This window comes from Oxyura jamaicensis, chromosome 7 (genome assembly GCF_011077185.1).
Source record: "Oxyura jamaicensis isolate SHBP4307 breed ruddy duck chromosome 7, BPBGC_Ojam_1.0, whole genome shotgun sequence".
In the NCBI taxonomy this organism is placed as follows: domain Eukaryota; kingdom Metazoa; phylum Chordata; class Aves; order Anseriformes; family Anatidae; genus Oxyura; species Oxyura jamaicensis.
Genome location: NC_048899.1, coordinates 24,420,528 through 24,439,682, shown reverse-complemented (window position 1 = coordinate 24,439,682; position 19,155 = coordinate 24,420,528). Strand labels below are relative to the sequence as shown.

The 19,155-nt window shown below is 37.9% G+C and overlaps 1 protein-coding gene across 5 annotated transcripts in view; it reads right to left on the bottom strand.

Annotated features, from left to right (window-relative positions):
* MYLK (myosin light chain kinase) overlaps nucleotides 1-19,155 on the bottom strand; it is a 205,100-nt gene that overhangs the window by 110,096 nt on the left and 75,849 nt on the right. For all 5 annotated transcript variants that reach the window (XM_035330846.1, XM_035330847.1, XM_035330845.1 and 2 more), the window contains 5 exons: nucleotides 13,485-13,692; nucleotides 9,714-9,762; nucleotides 7,289-7,454; nucleotides 3,454-3,619; nucleotides 1,023-1,059 (listed from right to left, as the gene is read on the bottom strand). In XM_035330846.1, the coding sequence (XP_035186737.1) occupies nucleotides 1,023-1,059; nucleotides 3,454-3,619; nucleotides 7,289-7,454; nucleotides 9,714-9,762; nucleotides 13,485-13,692 (626 nt within the window). The remainder of the gene's footprint in view (nucleotides 1-1,022; nucleotides 1,060-3,453; nucleotides 3,620-7,288; nucleotides 7,455-9,713; nucleotides 9,763-13,484; nucleotides 13,693-19,155) is intronic.

The following is a 19,155-nucleotide window of genomic DNA, read 5'->3' as shown; positions in this document are numbered from 1 at the left end:
TCAGCCAGAGTTAAAGGCAATATAGAAATAATGCACATGAGATTTACAGTTACAACTGTAAGATTTTACATTTTACAAAATATCTTTCATTTGTGAATAAACAATGGAGGAAGCAAAAATACCATGAAGAACTCAGTACATTGGGATTTCCAGCTGTAGAGAATCACACTAAACTTATTTTAAACTATGTTTCTAAAAATCACACAAACCTTAAACAAGGTACCACAGCATTTTCAGATCCCCTTTGCAACTGACATAGTGTCAGGACAACGTAAGCATGTACTTTTGAAATGCCATCCATGGCACGTGAGGATGGATTTAACATCCTGAAGACTGTAAAGCAAATGGCCTTCACTAAAGTGTCTTACACAGGCAGCACAGAGCATTTCATTTCAGCATTTTCTGTCCATAAATTAAAGTCATTTTACAAAATGATTTCTTATAATTCATAGTTATTTAATTTTAATTATCTTGATAATGTCCTAAAATAAATATTTTTTATTACTTATTACTTCACCCTTACATTTGTAGTCTATTTCCAAACAATATCAAAGAATATGGCCATAGTGTATTTTGCTTTTGACAGCAAAGAAAAACCTGCCCAGTACTTACTTAATATTTAGGGTTTTGATAAAAAATAAAAAATAAAAATTGACCAATTGGTATGGAGTATATGTACTATTTATATGTGAGTATATGTGAGTGTCCTCACGTAGCTTTTGTTCAGATTATACAACTTGTTGGCTACATGGAAAATGTGAGCATAAAGTCATCTAAATTTTGCTTTCCTGAACGAGACCAGCATTCTGAGTTTTGACAGCAGTTCCACCAACTATATCATACTACCAGGAGACCTGATATTGGCACTATCTCACTCCAAGTACACATTTTCTGACTTCCAAATACAGACTGACCCAAAAAGATTGATGGCTTTGTGAGGAAGACTCATGCAATAAATGTCAAAATTAGTGCTGAGAAGGAACCTTGGTATATACTAAGAAAAAAGTCTAGTAAAAACGTACCATAGTGGCTGAGTGTATGTGTCAGTCTTGTCTGGACCTGAAATTATAAAAACAAAACAAAACAAACAAAAAAAAACAGGTAACTTATACGTACAATACCATGCACACTCCCATAAATTTCAAAGATTATAAGTGAAGAACATACTTAAGAACCTTCACTCTTCGTATTTTCAGTCCCTTGAAGTCAAGATTGACTACCACCATGTCTAGAATTTGTATAGAATACACGAAATGGCTCAGCTGAAACACAGGTTTTGGTCCATTTTGAGACATTTCTAGGTCAAGTAAGTTCTCAAGTCCTTTGAGAACTATGAATCTCAAAGACTCTGTGTTGGAGGACAGAAGTAAAGAAGAAACAGTTCATCAGTTCCTATGGGAACTCCAAAGAGCATTCAGAAGTGGGAGAAAGACAAACCACCAGTACTACAATTGAGCATGCCAACAATGAAACTGCAGTGGTCCCCTGTTTAAATCAGTGTTTCTTCACTTTGAAACATCACCAGGAAATCTGGGCTAAGTTACATTGGTTTGCCAAGTTACCTAATTATTGATATAAGTAAGCACATATTTGCCCATAGTCAGTCTCTTAGGTCATATGTATTTAAGCCTCTATGCATTCTCCCAGTCCTTGATAGTATTTGATTCCCTTGGGGGCAGCAGGAGGATGACAGAAATACTACTCCAGATCAAGTACCAACCACATCTCTCCATTTTTTTCCATAGTTAAAACTACAGTATGCAGTTTGTTTTCTCTTGGTCAGATTAAAGTTGACAGTTGACCTGTCAGTAATAACCCATAAACCTGTCACTAAACTGTAACTGAAATTCTTCATATAAAAATTAAAGCTAAAAAGAGACTGAATAAATGTTGAAGAGAAAGCTGAATAACTACCAGTTGCAGACAAAACAAACCCATGCAACATTGCTAATTAAAAGAATATTTTTCCCTTCCTTCTCCTCTTTCCAAAGTTGGGGAAAAAAATGAAGCCCTTGGAGCAAGATTGTAGAGATAAGAGACCACATTGCTATAAAAGAAAATTCAGCAATTCTGAACTACTTGATTTTCCGCTAGCATTTTGCAGCAACTCCTACTACCTAAATTAATTGATAATGAAAGAATTAGGTATTATATAATTGTGGTTAGGTAAGTGGAATCATCCAGTTAGTCAAGTACATTGACTTGAGTGCCCCTTTTACTGACCTGTACTAATCCAACAAAGAATGTGTGCATTATTCAGAGATGTGGTCAGCATCTGAAGCAAACATATACAACTGACTTTGTGACCCCAGTTCTGCATCATCTCTCAGGGCAGATGTACCCATTACATAACAGAAAGCTCACAAGTTCAGGGAGAGCAAGTAACTATCAAGTTTCATGTTAAAAAAAGGGCTTAGTGAACTTTATGGCCTTTTCTATGAAACATTAGTTGAACAGGCAACCCATAGAAACTTTCTACAATGGCCTCATCAGATTGGAACTTACAGATTAAAACAAACAAACAAACAAACAAAAAAACACAGCTTTAAGTAGTAAAGGCTAGCTGTAGTTCTGAGGATCCCAAATGAAAATCCTTGTGTTATTTATGTTCTTGATATCTTACAGAATGACAGCACTCACCAAAAATTTCACTGCTAGGGGCACATGTAACCTATTGATCTTGTGACTGCAGGTAAAGACAGCAGCTGATGATTTAATTATTTCATTGGGTTCAACAACTGTTAAGCCAGCTGTTTACCCACTGACTGATGAAATTCCTCTTTAGTATGGTTGCCGAAGGCTTTATGATTTTGAGGCTAAATAAGAATCATCAAACTGCAAATTGAACTGTTATATGGTAAAGCATATATGGAATAGAATATCCTCAAGTACAAATACAAATACATTATTTTCTTTAACTGTAGGGACATAAGACAGAGTGGACTTTGGAGTTGAGAAACCTGAATTTTAAACTCATTAAACTTATTTTTATCTCTTACTGTTTAAAGTTATGCTCCTGTACTTTACTTTCCTAGTTCTACAAATACAGATACAATTTTGTTTTCCAAAAGGTAGTTGGTATAAACATGCATCCAGTGCTGTTATTCAACAAATACAAAATTAATTACTGTTTAGAATTACAACTGCAAAGTTCCTAGCCTAAGTCAAATTCTATCCTCAAAACATATGAAGATCAAAACCACAGTAAAAATGGAAAGATGGAAAGATGATTTTATAGAAAGTTATTACAAAGAAGCAATTAGACGGTTTATTGCCATTAAACCAATACAATGTTTTGAGCCATAGCATGCTCCAAACTATCACAGTACCATCTAATGAAGAGAGAGTAAGATGAAAAACAGTAAATGCTTATATTGAAAACACAACCAAAGATTTTTCTAAGCAGTGACAGTGGTTCATTTGTGCTCCCCTGTGGATCTGTCTTTACTGTACCTTGGACAGTGAGCTCTGCAGACACAGATGCCTTCCCAGCACTGTTCACCACTGTGCATGTGTAAATTCCTGCATCAGCAAGATGAACATTTTGTATTTCCAAGAACTGGATGCCAGTTTTCTCAAACATGTTGAAACGCTCATTTTGATGCAACTGAATATCACCCTGCAAATATCAAATATCACGAGACACCATGAGATGGAGAGCTGTTGGTAGGAGAAGGGGAGATTTTTTTATTTTTTTTTATTTTTTTTTTGGTAAAACATCAGGCAAAAATGTCTTTCTCCACTTTGCCATCCATACATTTCACTTTTTTTTTTTTTTTTGACTTTTCATTATTTATCGTATCCACAACCTTACAAACATTTTCTTTTATTATATGTTGGCTCAAACCACTTTTCCATTCATGTTCATTTCAGGGAAGTCAAACATCACATTAAGTGACAACTTCCAGCCTGAGGAGTATTTCTCCATTCTTCAATAGCTCCTTTATGCTGCATCTCTTCAGGAACTGGAAAAAATTCTACATGAGGGGACCTCATTAAAGGCTAGGTGAGGGTAGCAGAAGGCATTAACTGTGCCTTAAGGAGGCATTGCTGCAACACAGATCCTTTGTGGAGACCAGCTGAAAGTGGCTCTAGATTTAAGCATTCTATAACAGAGCCCTCATGACCAAAATAAGCCATTAGCAAAGAATATATAGATGGGAGAAAGCCAACTTTGACTCTTACTTCTGTCACAACAGAACTAAACTTCATGTAGGTTTAAACTTATCTAAAAAAGATGTTTAATATTAGAGCGCTCCTTAGTCTACCACATCAGGATATTATGCAATCCAATAATTCAAAAATCTGAAGCAAGGAATAGTGAGAAGTGTAGAAGATTAATACAATTTACTTGCAAATTTGATTAGGCATTACCCTACACCTCCAAAATTTCAAACAAAGTGGAGTTTCTTTCCAAGGGCTATACTGGAGGTGAATCAAAACATATGACTTTAAGGCAGGAGAATCTATGTTGTTCTGTGCTTTTACATAGATCAGACAATTGGAACAACTATTTCTTTGCTTTTAAATTCTATTCTATTTTAAATTGACCAACACCTCATTTTGTGAGCAAAGTTGCCTCTGCCTCAACATCAGCCATTAAAGAGGAGTTCCTTGCTTTTAGGCACCACAACTTTTCCTATCCCAAGTTTAGGAAGGGAAAGATGTGCTTCCTCCAGGATTTGTAAGGTGCTGGTCAGTAAAAGTTCTGGGAACTCTACAGTGTTTTCAGACACTGTAGTCCCTGAAGTCTCTATGAACTTGCTGCTCTCTGGGTGCTGTAAATCCTGTAAATCCAAAAAGCCAATTCACAGCAGGGGCTTGGTAGTGATACTGTATAAGCTTCTGTTCTTGCAACTTAAGTAAGAAAAGACAGAAGAAAAAAAGAAATAAGCAGAGTAAGAGATTTGGACAAGAACTTATTCATTAGTTCTGAAATACGCAGTTTTAATTTCATAAAACTCTCATGCTTTGTACAGAAGATGTCCATGTGTTGGCTCTGCACTAGCCAGATGTGGTCCAGTTGTCATGTAAGCTCATTTCCATGGTGCTGAGGCAGGGCTGATACACCTGCCACTCAGCAGGACTCTGTAGTGCCATCCTGATGTGACCTGAAGTATCGTGGGCTTGAGCTTGTTTTCAGCTAGCCAAAGCACACATATTTATGTAAATCGTAAATCCACGATTACCTTTTGAGTCATGCCTTATGAATAAAGCTATAAAAACATGCTTCACAACAAGTTGCCAATAAAACTCTGATACAGAGCAACAACACATTTTACTTTAGAGTACAGGAATTATTGAAAGAAAGCTTTACAGTGCTCAAAATAGGTGCTAAATTAATACTATGAAAGCCTAAAGGAACCCAACTGAACCAAAACATTGTAGTGATGAACTGAGGATAAATTCAAGAGTACAGGGCCTCTGAACAACACACCTATGGTATTTTACTGAATAATATATGCAGACGTGTGAGGGTCAAAATATGTTTTTTAAGGACAGAAACATGAACAGAACTCATAGAGCTGCTAGTAACAAAAATGTCACATACTTAGTTCATTTGATTAGAAGATGAATGTCAGATTATGGAATCATAGCGTAAAGAAGCCAACAGTGAATGGCAAAATATGTAAGGTAACATCTACCAAACTGCAGAACAGTGAAGTACTGAAGTGTTTATCCAAGCTGCTGTTTACCATGTAGCCCTGAACAAAGAGAACTGAATGACAAATCTTGTTTTGCACGGAGCTGCATGGCTGGAAAGCCTGAGTCTGGTGGGACTGAAAGCAGACTGTTGCAGCTGTGGAGCAGCTGCACTGCAGACTGCCTCAAGAGCCAGAGGGTCCAAGAGAACTGATGGCAGCCAGAGGGGGAAGCAGATCCTAGGCAGAGCTGCCAACTGAAGATGTTCTTAGTGAGTGCTTCCACAGAACAAGGTTGCTTGTTTTCTGAAATGTAACAGCATTCTTGTATAATAGAGAACAAGAATAAGTCTGGAGAGAAGCAGGCAATGAGTAGGAAGCATGTCCCTGCCCTACAAGCAGTTTTTTTGCCTTTTTTATTTTTTTTTTTTATTTTTTTTTCTTTTTTTCCCCAGAAAACCTGCAGACACTAGAAAAAAATAAAAGCTCTGGGAAAAGCTGCCACATTTCCACTTCTCTTGACACCAATGCATAAGGCAACTGGTTCATGAAGGCTGAAGGGGAGCAGGATGCCAATAGAGCAATCACAATATTTGTTCTTTCAAATTGAAGAAAGTAATTGCAATTCTCTAAAATAATAATAGTTCCAGAAAATAAAAGGCCTAATCAGTGAAATCTTTAATTATCATCTGAACACTCTCTCATTACTACCAAGAAAGTGTTTAGAGATCTTGCATATGCCCAAAGAGGGAAGTAGGACTTGAGTCTTCAGTGTTTTTTTAATAGTCTAATGAATTTTAAGTGTTGCTTATTTTTATTTAAATATGCGTATTTTTGTAAATGATATATGCTCACAATTCCCCATTTTAATGAAGATCTGAAGTTGACAGCTCAGGTCTCCTTTATATTCTATGTCAGACTCTTTTCAGCTACCAGTGTTTTAGCAGAGATCATACTGAATCAGTCGAACTGTTCTTTATCTGACTTAGACTGTTTTTTTTTGTTGTTGTTTGTTTTGTTTTGTTTTAATTTGCAAGAAACAATTGTGCATGCCAAAAAACAATCATATCTTATAGTTCCTAAGCTGTTAGTTTTCTTTCCAATTCAATTTTATTTCTTTGCAGGCATCTTCTTAATCCTAATGTACAGGTGAAACCTAGTGTAAGTGAAACAAAAAAAAGGCTGTTTGTGATTGTGGCACTGGCACAGAACTTGGGAAACAGAGTTGTAATTTTCAAAGCTGTAAGAGACTCCTCTGTAACCTCAGCCAAAGCATTAAATCCCTTCACCGTAAAACAGAGATTGTGATAGTCATATTTCCTATCCCTTCTCTATTTCTCTTATATAATTACCCTTCTCTATTTCTCTTATCTAATTAGTAAGGTCTTTGGGCAAGTATATCTCATACTTGCTTTTTTATGATGGAACTTTATACGAAGAAGGAACACCAGCATTTTTTGTGGATTTATTCCACATGAAAATGAGGAATAATATGGCCCTCCTTGTACATAAGTTCTTGCCATGATCATTTGCCATAATGCATTATCAAATGCATTTCATTCTTTCAAGTAAAAAACAAACAAACAAAAAAAACCAAACACCACTCTAGAACAGAAAGAAAACATTGATTTATTGGGAATTCATACCTTAAACCAAGTTACTTGAGGCTGAGGTCGTCCTGTTATTTTACACGAGAATTTGCCTGTTTGGCCTTCACGCACAACAACCCTATTGGGTTTTGTAGCAAACTTGGGTGGACTTTCTCCCCAGATGCTTGGCCTTTGCTCCACAGGAGGAACAGTAAGTCTTCCTCTAAAAAGGGAATCAAAATCCTGGTGTTACAGAACTACTAGAAGTTGTCATGGTTAAAGCTCAATTCAGGAAGCATTTTAAACTGGTGGACTGCCAACAGGGATATATAATAAGCAGTAACCAACATTGTAGTTACCAGATTTTCAGCCATACACTATTTTTTTTTGGCCAATGGAAGAAATGCAAATGCTTGTGACGGCTGCTCTTGACTCCTCATGCAGTGAATGAGGATAGCATTAGCAGAGCACAATGCTATGTACCCTCATCCAGTATACAGGGATCTCCAAGTGAGTTGCCTATAAGCAGAGCTGGACAAACTAAATTACAGGAAACACTGCATACATTTAGTTTTCACCCTTTTTAGTTTCTTAATTGTCTCCTAATTAGTTGTACATACTTGTTCACTGTACTTTATCATGTACTTTGTTTAACGTTCAGTGCAATGACACAGTAGTTTCTGTTTATGAATCATCAATTTGTTTTTGCAACATTTCTGACATGTCCTGGTAAAGATTTTTGGTTTAGGGAAGGCTTCTGTTTGGAATCTCATTCACTACAATGTTTCCAAAGCAAACATGGAAAGGGCACAAAAACAAAGTACACCCATCCGAATGGCAGTGAATGTCTCTTAAGCGCAAGGGCCCAGCTCTTCTTACATGGATGGCACAGCTGGAATGAAACTACAGTGACAACAATGACTGCAATCCAAAAATCTCATTTAGACAGCCATAAAGCATAAAACATCAAACAGTATTACAGCAAGAAAAAAAAAAGTGCAACTTCAGGAATGTTAATGTGAAAGGTAACACTCGCATTCTTTTCTCTAAGGCCCTGGTACAACAAAGACACACATTAGGAGATGGCAAATGGTAATTTCTTCTTCCTTCCTTTTCTTTTTTTCTTTCTTTCTTTCTTTTTTTTTTTTTTTTTAAACAAACAAACAAACAAACAAAAAAACTTTAAGTTCAAGTATACTCAATCACTTTCAAGTCCTTTTCCAGATGGCCATTTACCACATGCAAAAGAGATGTGTCAGTACCTCACCAATTCTACCAGGTGTCAGATATTAACAGATACCATATTGTCTTAATCCAAGGTGCTGCCAAGACACAACGGCTGCCATATAGGCAACCTGAGCTTTCTAAGAAAGAGATGAGACTGTGATGAACGAATTTACACCGCGAAGAGGATCATTAAAAATGCTTGAGAGAGAAGAGTAACTGTAATAAGCTAAAATGGAAAACACTTCACTGTAGAATTAAATAACTGATAGCTTTTAATGCTGTTTTCCTCATGCTATGTGTAAAGAACAGGAAAAAGGCTCTTCTTTGTGCCAGGTCAGGTCAGAGTAGATCATCCAATCAACCAGTTCTTCATAACAGTTACACAAAAACAAAACAAATCTTTCCTCCAGCCTCCTATGCCTACTGTGTTACTTGGAAATATTTAAATTATATGTGAATTATGATTTCAGTTGATTTTATTTGTTACTAAACATTCTAAAAGTAGTACTTGTTCTAGCTTTAAAAGATGCCTGACAGGTCATGGAAGATGCAGGGAAGGATTTCTGAATTTCAGAGAACAGAGACAGAAGGGGGCAAAACTGCAGCACATATACAAAGAGAAAGTTCTCTTTTCAGCCATCTGAATTCCTGTTATGAAGGAGCAATAGCTGTATCGAACCACTTCAGGCCTTCCTGAAAGCCTCAAACATTTTACTGACAGAGCAGTTCTCATGGTATCTATTCCACCTGGGAAAAATGGAGATTTGGACTTAACACACTTGACTTCACAAATGTTTGTTTGTTTGTTTTCAGATGTTGCTGTAGCTGGCACTCAGCTCTACAGAAACTAAGGCTTTGAATCGATGAAGTTAGGCTTGCCCTGCCTCTGTGGGCCCAGCCATTCTTGCTATTCCCATTTCACAAGTGTGAGCAATCATGCCAACCAGTTATTCTATTCCAATGTCATGCTGTGCAGAACTGAGTCATTAACTACCAGGCTTTTCTTTCCTCCATTTCCCTCTTTCTTGCACAGGCAAGGAGCTTTGGGGACACATTTCCAGCGAGGCATTACTGAGAACTTGACAAGAATCCAACACATTTTATCTGGCCCTCAGACTGAGTCAAAGCTAAAGAAAAGATGCAAAAGGCAGATGAAAAGAGAAGTGCATATTCTTTAGAAACAATAATTTTACTTGTTCCCCACCAAAATATATTTGTGTCTTTTAAACAATATCAAAGCCACTAGACTTCTTACCCAGGGGTTTTAGCACTGGATGGCAGGCTGTATTTCTTCAAGGAGTTTCCTGTGAGAACAAGACAGAAAAATAGGAAGTAAGAATTGTTGTCAATAACATTGGGAATTACACATACTGAAGACTATGTAAAAGATGAATTTCTCCATGTTTCAAAAGTAAAGGAGGAATGCAACACTTGCAACATAAGGTTATGTCACCCGTAGTCCAAATCTAGGCTCTCCAGTTTCAAAAACAGGTTTCAGAAGAGTTAGCATCTAGCCCTTGGCCTCAGTAGTAACAACACTGCAGACTGTTCATGAAAAAAATGTTTTTAAAAAACGTATGACAGTGACTACTTTCTACAGTTCAGCACTAACTCAAATTAGCATAAAAACTATTTCGACTCTGAAAGCAGTATTTCCTTCCTTCCTTCCTTCCTTCCTTCCTTCCTTCCTTCCTTCCTTCCTGCCTGCCTGCCTGCCTGCCTGCCTGCCTGCCTGCCTGCCTGCCTGCCTGCCTGCCTGCCTGCTTTCCTGCCTTCCTGCCTTCCTGCCTTCCTGCCTGCCTTCCTTCCTTCTTTCCTTCCTTCCTTCCTCCCTCCCTCCCTCCCTCTAATTATTAGTCCTGTACTAGCCCAGGAATACCTTTTCTTAAAAAAAATCATTCTCTTTTAAGCTCTAAAGTTCCTCTTGCTTACTGGTGTTGAGAGCAATAAACAAATGTGTATGAAGTCATGTAGGCTCAGCGCCATCTACTGCACACAGCATTCCTGGTAGCTTCGGCTCAGAAAAAAAAGTTAGTGGCCTGGAATAGATTCAGAGTAGCAGCACAAAGCAACAAACTCTGGTGGCCTTGAAAAAACACATTGTTCTAGCACTTCATAAGAATTTACATCAGCTCTCAGCTAGGACAGGCACACAAAATAGAAAGACTAGGCTGTGTTTCAGTCCATCATTTTTTCAGGTAGCAGCCAGCCCCATATGGGTCTTTGCTGAAAAACAAAATACCTGTGCTTTGCTGTCTTGATGCATATTTATTAGAATAAAGACTACTGTAGTTAAACTCTGGGAAATTAAGTCATTAGGAAATACCATAGCATTGTTTTTAAACTGTAGCAAAGCCTAGGTCAGAACAACTGATATAAAAACACTTTTAAAAAACTCCACCTCTACACAAGTTGTTTCTCAGACAGTTTTAAACTAGGAAAAAAAAATATTTTGCATAATTTTTAAAACAGAAGGCAGTAACTATCCTTCCAGACACATACATATTTCAATATGTACTCTGAGGTTGTGTGTAAGAGATTTTGGCTCAGAATGTATCCAAATGCTGATTGCTTCAGGCCTGCTGTCAATTTTTGCCGTGCTTCAGGAATTCAATGCAAAGCTGTGACCTGAGACGCTCTGATATTCAGCAGATCTCCAACATAACCAACTAGCTAAGAGAGAGGCAAAACATTTGATTTCCATAATTCACTGGCGGTGTCACTCTTTACATTTAAAATTTGGAATTTGCAACAATCTAATATGCATATTTTCTCTTAAAAATTCCTGGGTTTGATCTTAGCTGTTTCCATGCGACAATAAACATGCAATTACAACCAGGTGTGCAACTTAGCAAATGGAAGCGTACAGGCAGAACTCCAGACACATACTGCCCCAGTGTGCCTGCCTGATACACTGTGAAACATCCAAGATTGCCAAAATTTTTACTGTCTGAGAGAAAACGTAAACTTTCCAGGCTTTTATTTTTGTTCTAAGTGGAGGCTTCCATCAAAATTGCAAAGCTTATAGCAATGTCTTTAAGATGTGGTCTTTTGTTACCAATGCCATACAGATCTGAAGGTGAACACCTACTTTATACAGCTATAGACATAGTTCCCTGCAAAACATCTTAAACTGTGAGATTTATCTGGAAAAGGCAGAGCAACAATACATAGAGGTCTGATGAGATGTATTGTACGTGGTCTAAGCTAACAGGTACAGACAAATGCCAGCTCTACCTGGTTTTATTTGCACTCTCCATCCTAGAAGCCTGACAGCTGTCAGCCAATATCTGCTCCCACATCTCAGGAGTACAGACAGAACAGGCTTATGTCTTTATGTCCCTGCTGGGGTTCTGTCTCTGTTGGAGAAGTGCACATCAGCCCTCTGTGCTTGCTCCCTCATCCCCCTTCTTGCTTATACTGCATGGCCCCTAAGGAACATGACAGTGCAGTACTGGTGGTGCAGGTCCTCTTGTTAGAGCTTAACACAAAGGGAGGTTAGAAACAGCTCTAGTAACACAATGAATACCTCCAAAAGAACAAGTCTAACTAAAGCCAACCAACAGTTTTACAAGCTGAAATTTAGCCGTCATACGTGGCTTCAGCAGAAACAACTTCATTAGTTTCAGCTGGGAGTCACACATTGTTCTATCCATTGCAAAACTGATGCTTGATCTTAATATGGATGGCTCCCATTTTGAGGATATTTATTTAGTGATAAAACAAAATTTTATTAGCCCCCCGAGCCTCAGACTGGATATACTGGTAAGTGAAAATGTATAGCCATACAACAGGTCAGAAAAAAAGCAGCAAAGATGATCCCTCATGTTAACATGAACATTCAGCTAACAGCATGGGCAACCTTCAAAAGGGATCCAAAACAGTATTAGTTCCTCTTAAAGCCCCAAGAACAGTCCATAAATAAAGCTAGGAAGGGAACAGTACCAAAAAGTTAAGATAGCAAGTAGTTTATATGTGGAAATGTTGATGCTGCCACAGCCCTTGGACTAGGGAGGGAGAAGCATCCAAAAGAATGCAGGTTGGAGAGGCCAAAGTGGTTCAAGCCTTACACCTCACAAACTGACCATGGACACTTAGCAGTCCTCTTCTCCTAGAGCAAAAATGAAGTCTGGCAGAAGATGCCCGTTTCTTTTAGGAAAATTTCTGAAACGATTTTTGGGCTATTTCAAAACAGTGGCCGAACTTCCAGAAGAAGGTGTCCACTACAGCTATTAGTGTATTTCTAATATTCTATTAAGACAGAATTTCAGTTTTAACAGTGTCCACAAAAAATACACGTTCTGTTACCAAATATTTTCCTCAGGCATTTTGTAACATGTTTATAGTTTTATAAGTATGAATCCAAAATCTGTACAACGGCAAGAAGTGCTTTGACCTGCTTTACTTGTGTCCCTGATACAGTACAGTGTCAAATATGAAATTTTAATTTGTAGAGCTAGACTTCTATTAAGGGTACAGGAAAGTAACAAGTATGAATGTCATTCCCACTAACCATGTATTCTCTCACTGGAATACATACTACCATGCTTAGCCATCCAATATGCTACCGTACATGAACCATATCACAAATGTCAAATGTTCCATTATTTTAATTAAAGCCTCTTCCTAAAAGTTCAAAATACTACATTTAATTTTAATGATAAAATTCCCATGAAGTGAATGATCAGTGAATATCATATTCATAGGTGATTGCTCACAGGGGGTGGGGTAAGAAACTATTAAACCTAGCATCCAGATGTGGAAAAACTAAACCACCTGTAATACAGGACTGTGAGCTCTACTTCCTGCACCCATGTTAGTGTTCTGGCTATGAAAAGGGGATTTCTGGCTTCCACATGCATCGCATTACTCTTCCAGTGACAACAGCAATACAGCTAATGAATATTACTCTTGCACCAATGAGAAAGCACATATATACTGTTGTGATCTTAACCATACAGGCAGTTTAGCACACCTTTTTAATTAAATTATAATCATTGCAATAGCAGTATAAGTATCCTCTTACCTTCCACTGTCAGTTCCACAGTCACTTGACGAACCCCACCATCATTTGCAGCCTCACAGGTGTATTTACCACCATCGCTTTCTTGCACACCTTTGATTACCAAGCTGAATATCCCCCGAATGCTGTGGTCCACGACATAATGGTCTCCTTCTGGGACAGGATGCCCATTTCTGTACCATGTGATGTGAGGTTCGGGGTAGCCTCTGACCTGAAAAGATGTGAGAGAGATCAGAGAAAGAAGGCAAAAATAACAGATGATGGTATTAGGAAGAAATGTTGGACATTTAGCAATGCAGTGGAAAGTTCTTGACACAGGAGCTGTTAAACACATACTCTTCGCAAGCCAAATGGCAGAACATAATGAAATGAAGAAACTCTTGCATAAGTCAGACTGTTAAAATCATAAGACTAGTGAGGCAGATAGATACTAATGCAAAAGTTTCCCACTAGAATGGTTTGCCTCCAGAAGCATGTTGAAGGTACTAACAAAGAATCCTCACACCTGGCTTCTCATTGCTCAGAAACTCAAGGGCAGAAGTGCTGTTATATCTCTAAGCATGCAAGACTGCAAGGTATCTAGACCAAACATTTCTAATATGGTTGCCAAGAATTAGGCTTGTTTTGTAAATCTGTATGTGCTGAGATGTAGTGGCTCCAGCCTTTATACAGGCAGGCTCATGCCACCTTTTGTCTTGATCCTTAAAAGCAGGAGATTTGAGAAAGTGCCATTGAGAAAGTGCCATTTGAGAAAGTGCCATTAGGGGTCGTTCTCATGTTTTGGTGACAGGTGGACAATAAAGACGTGGTCTTTGCGGTCTATTAGTCACCCAAAGAAGAGAATTCAACAAAACAAAGCAATCTTATGCTCATTAAACAGCAACCATGTTAATATATCCTTGCCTGCTACAGCATTAATGATACCCTCAGATTTGCAGCCAGATTCTCAGCTGGCATAACTGAGAACAGTTATTGATTTCAATTAAGCTGTTGGAACCTGCCAAGGATCCACGTTTTCCTTTCATAAAAAGATGGAAAAACCAGACATACATGTTTCCACTAACGAATTAACTCCTCAGGCAAAGGTTCTTCCTCCACTTCATGAGAAATGACATCCACTTTGAAGGTTGGTTTAGTATGTGTTAACTGTTAGCATATTTCCCCTGTTGTCATAACAACCTCTGATTACATTTTTTCCCCCTTTTTTTCCTCTTCCCCCCACTCTGATACGTTAGCTCTCCATAGTCCAGCTCTTTGATCCTTTGCCTAAATGTCATGAAGCAACTGAGTGGATCAAGATGAACTGGGATGAGTAATCGTTGCGGCTGTGTTTGCTCACTGGGAAAGTAGCAATGCTGCATATTGAACTACGTTATCAAATCTTGGCAACTGAACAGGAAGTCCCTTCAACCTCCAGGTGGGCAAAATATTGATGACCTGTCTTGATTTGAAGAAGGCTGGTTGTGGCTTGCCCAAATTCCTCCCAGCAGTCTCCTCTCAGCTTCAAATCAGCATTTCAGCTCTGCTTCCTTCTGCCTATGCAGCATTTACTTTCCAAATTACAGTCCTTTGCCAACCAGCCTTACCCACCCTTTATGCTCTCTTCTTTCAAAACCTTTCATTTTTAATCCAGTCCCACCTCACTCCAGCTGGGCATCTCATCTGTCTGAGCTTAAGCTACAGCTGTCAGATTTTTTTCTCTTTCCTTTAGTTCCTTTGGTATCAGTTCAGAAAAATTAATTTTGCCAGTGATGTGGCTACCCATTCTTCCTGGCATTACTTAATATATATACAGGGAGTAATGCTTGCCAAGAGCATGAATATGCTGAGTAAGCTCAATAAATATTCCACTTCTGCTACAAACTTCTCAGGTTCTTTCTGAGTCTATCTTCAACTCAGCAAGAGCCATGTTCTAGGATGAACACATTGTGGATCCCTGCACACTGGGGGGTCAATTACCATTTAAAATTACCACAGCACCTTTTAAAGCATTTTGTGGCCATTGCCTTCTCTTTCCTGTGCTTTCTGAAAAACATCAGCTCCCATTTGATCATGCCCACTAACATTACTGCAGTGCATTGTTTTAGTGCTTAATTAGAGGCCAAGCTCCCAAGGAAGGGTATCTTTCTCAGCACATCTAATTTTCACCAAAAAAAGTTTGTAAAACATCAATATGATTTTTTTTTTTCTTTTTTGCAGTAGCGTAGCTCTTGTGAGTTGATAATGTGTTCATTGGTGCAGAATGTGACTTGTACCAGAAAACTGTTTCTAACATTACCTTGTCAATGCCTTCTTGCCTATCTGCTAATTTTAGATTGAGCTACCCAAAGCCAGAAAATAGATTAGAATTGAGTTTCTACCTCTCATTTCTATTTTATCTTATATTAAGTTAAGCTTTCCTTGAATTTGAAATATTTGAGACAAAATTTCTTTGAAATTCCTATTTTAAGGATACAGTAAAATAAGAGTAGCACTTGTATTGGTGTGAAGAGAGAACCACCTTTTCAGTGCATTACATTGCATCAGCTTAACTAATGGTAGTCTTACCACTGGTTACAGCTGCTGAGATTCTGCCCAGTGAATACGAGTTCTCAATTGCACATTACTTCATCTATTTAATACTTTTTTTGTTTGTGATCATTCCTTCTGGTGTTTTTTATGATGCACTGTTCCATCGAACTTCAAAGGACCTAAGCACAAAACTTTCATCCCTTATGTCAGGGAACTATTGGGGTTGAAGCAATGGGAAGCATCTTACTTCAAATTTCCTTACTGTTTTATCACATTCTTAAGTCCCTCTTGGACCACACAAGGCCATTTTTACCTGACTCTTCAAATTCAGATAGACATGCCCTTCCGTATCAAATAGCTAAGCCTACATGAAGTATTTTTCCAATTCTTCCATGAGTGTTTATTTCATTCTTGTTATGTCTGTACTATGTTGTTTATCCACACCTCTACACTGAGGAAATGCCACCCAGAAAATTACAAACCCAGATGATCAGCATGCCATTTCTTTTCAAAAGGTTGAATCATTCTATTCCCCAAAATGATTTTATTTTTCTTTCATTTTTTGTCAAAAATGAAATAAGGGAAAGCAGAAGTTTACTGAATTGCTCTGTTGCAAGAATTTATTTCAGTTTTGGGTTTGGAATGTGTTTCAAACTGAGCCAGCCCGCTCTGAAATACATAGTCTTGCCATAAAAGTGTCAGGGACCCTTAAATGTAGCACTCGTTACTAGGTTTTGATCCTAATGGATCAATTCCAGAACTGCAGCAGGTTTTATATTCCTTCCCAACCTTTCCAGAGCTCACTAAAAACATCTGCCTTGAATAAATCCACAGCAAAGAGAAATTTATCTGCTTATTTAATGCCCAGCAGCAGAAGGCTATAACCTTTATTTACAGCTTGCACTGTGTGAGCATTGCCAGTCCCCGTGAGGCTACAGTTTTTCTTTACCTGCAGAACAACACTAACAAGTGGAAAATTGACGGTGAGCAGCTAATATCTGCTGTGAGCTTTGAGTTTTTGTCTGGACCCATCAACTACTTAGAGTCTTGTAAAAGCCGATTGGAAAAGTCCACTAAGGTAAAACAGGTCTCCTGCTTCGTGCATCAACACAGCAAGTGGAAAAAGCTGAGAGAGAACCTGTTGCCTTGTGAAACTTCCTGAGCTAAGATTCAGTCTGCATCCAGGTCTGGGGGAATGTCATTGAAAAAGGATGTCACCAGGTTCCCAAATGAAAGAAATTAGAAGCAAAAATACAAATCCATTGAAGCTATGCACTAAAGGACAGTATTATTCAAAAATGTTCTGCTACAAACTAGGCTCCGTTGTTGCAAACCTAAAGGCGTTCAGTGATGCCTAAGGCCAAATATATTCAGTAACACTTTTTTTTTTTTTTTTTTTTTGACTGTTCTAAAAGTACAGGAAAGCTTTTCTAAAACTTGGCCTGTATCTATGCTCCATAAAACAGCTGCTTATATATCAATTCCAAAAACCCATAAATTTGCCTACTTAAATGTGTCACAGTTGCAGTAGCAGATTTAGGTAATCTGATGCACTCTTTTGACTCATGCTTTTAACTTCCAAGTCAGATCCTACTTTGTAATAGCAGTCACTGCCTCCAGCAAGGTGAACAATGAACACAAATGCAGAGCACTCAAAAAGAGTCAGCCAGAGATAGCAAAAACCTCAAGTCTAAGCAACTGTGAAACCTTGATGGGGTGTGTGTTATTGCTGAGGTACTCATTGTGACTATAGCACCATAAGGCTGTTGGAAAGGCTGGTGAATGCTGCCTGACAAATTCGTGTTACATTCATTATAATGGCTGAGATGTTCAGTTCTTGATGTTAAGGTCTAGATAAATGTCACTTTTTACTGCTCAAGGTTGCAGCAAAACACAGGCAGTGAGACCAGGAAGAAGACATCTACCAAAAAAAAACCTGTCTTGAATGGTAAAATCCCGCCAAAATACATCATATGTATTACATCAGATTCTGTCAGCACAGTGTTCACTTGTGCCACTACCTCTGTAGACTGCTTTTGCCTTCTTTTCCACAAAATCCAGAGTTAAGACCATTGTAAGTAAACAGTTCAATAATTGAATAAAATAATCTGTTTTATTAAAATGGTTCAATCCATCTGAAGAACAATTAATTTTGAAATTATCTTTGAAAGACAAATATTTTCTGTTCAATTTTTCATACTTTGCATGCTATTTAAAAATGTAGCTTTTTACCCAATTTGCATGCCTTCCTGCTTTTTCAGGCATGTCCCCTCAGTAGGCTGTTAAAGAATGACAGTGTATGCTAGGTGGTATTTGACATCTTACAATCTGCAGGTTTGCTGCTTCTGCACCTAAGCTACACTGCTTTTAACACCTCATTCTTATTGAGAAGAACTGCCATAACTGGCCATTTATAATTCAGAGAGAAAAATACGGAATATACTTCTAAGAGAAAAGATATGGTTTTTTTGTTGTTGTTTAAATTAAAATGTTCAATGATAAAGAGCTATGCAAAAATAGACTTTTCCACATGCCTTGAAACTTTTAGGAATATGAGGCTATTAAAACTGATATGCAGAACCTACACTTCATTCATTGCTACACAGAGAAAGAATTTGTTAAAAACACTGATGGTTAGTAGGACAGCTAATATATCTGTAGTTAGACAAAAATGTTTGGAGCATCAAAGCAACATGAAAACACAGTTTGCATTGAACCAGGTAACTAGGGTAACTAGTATAACAGGAAGGACAGTAATGAGAAATGTTTCCTAATGCATAAAGGTACCTGCAAAGGAGATGACAATAAACTGTTTTCACATATACGGTGGAGAGGGCAAGCAATAGACTTTTATCACTGGAAGGTTGCCATCATTGTGGGCCTGTAAGGACGCTTGGATAAACACCTATCGGGAATGAGAGGTATGAAGTTGACTCTGCCTTGAGAAAAAATTAATTAATTGAACAATAATGGGAAACAGGGTTGGAAGAGACCATATAAGATCATGTACATGAAATTACAAAAAGCTACTGGTTTTCTTCTTACCATTAGTATCACTTTGAACAGTCATATCATTTGTATTTACCATGTATCAACACATTTTATCTTTTTCTTTCTCTTTCTTTCTTTCTTTCTTTCTTTCTTTCTTTCTTTCTTTCTTTCT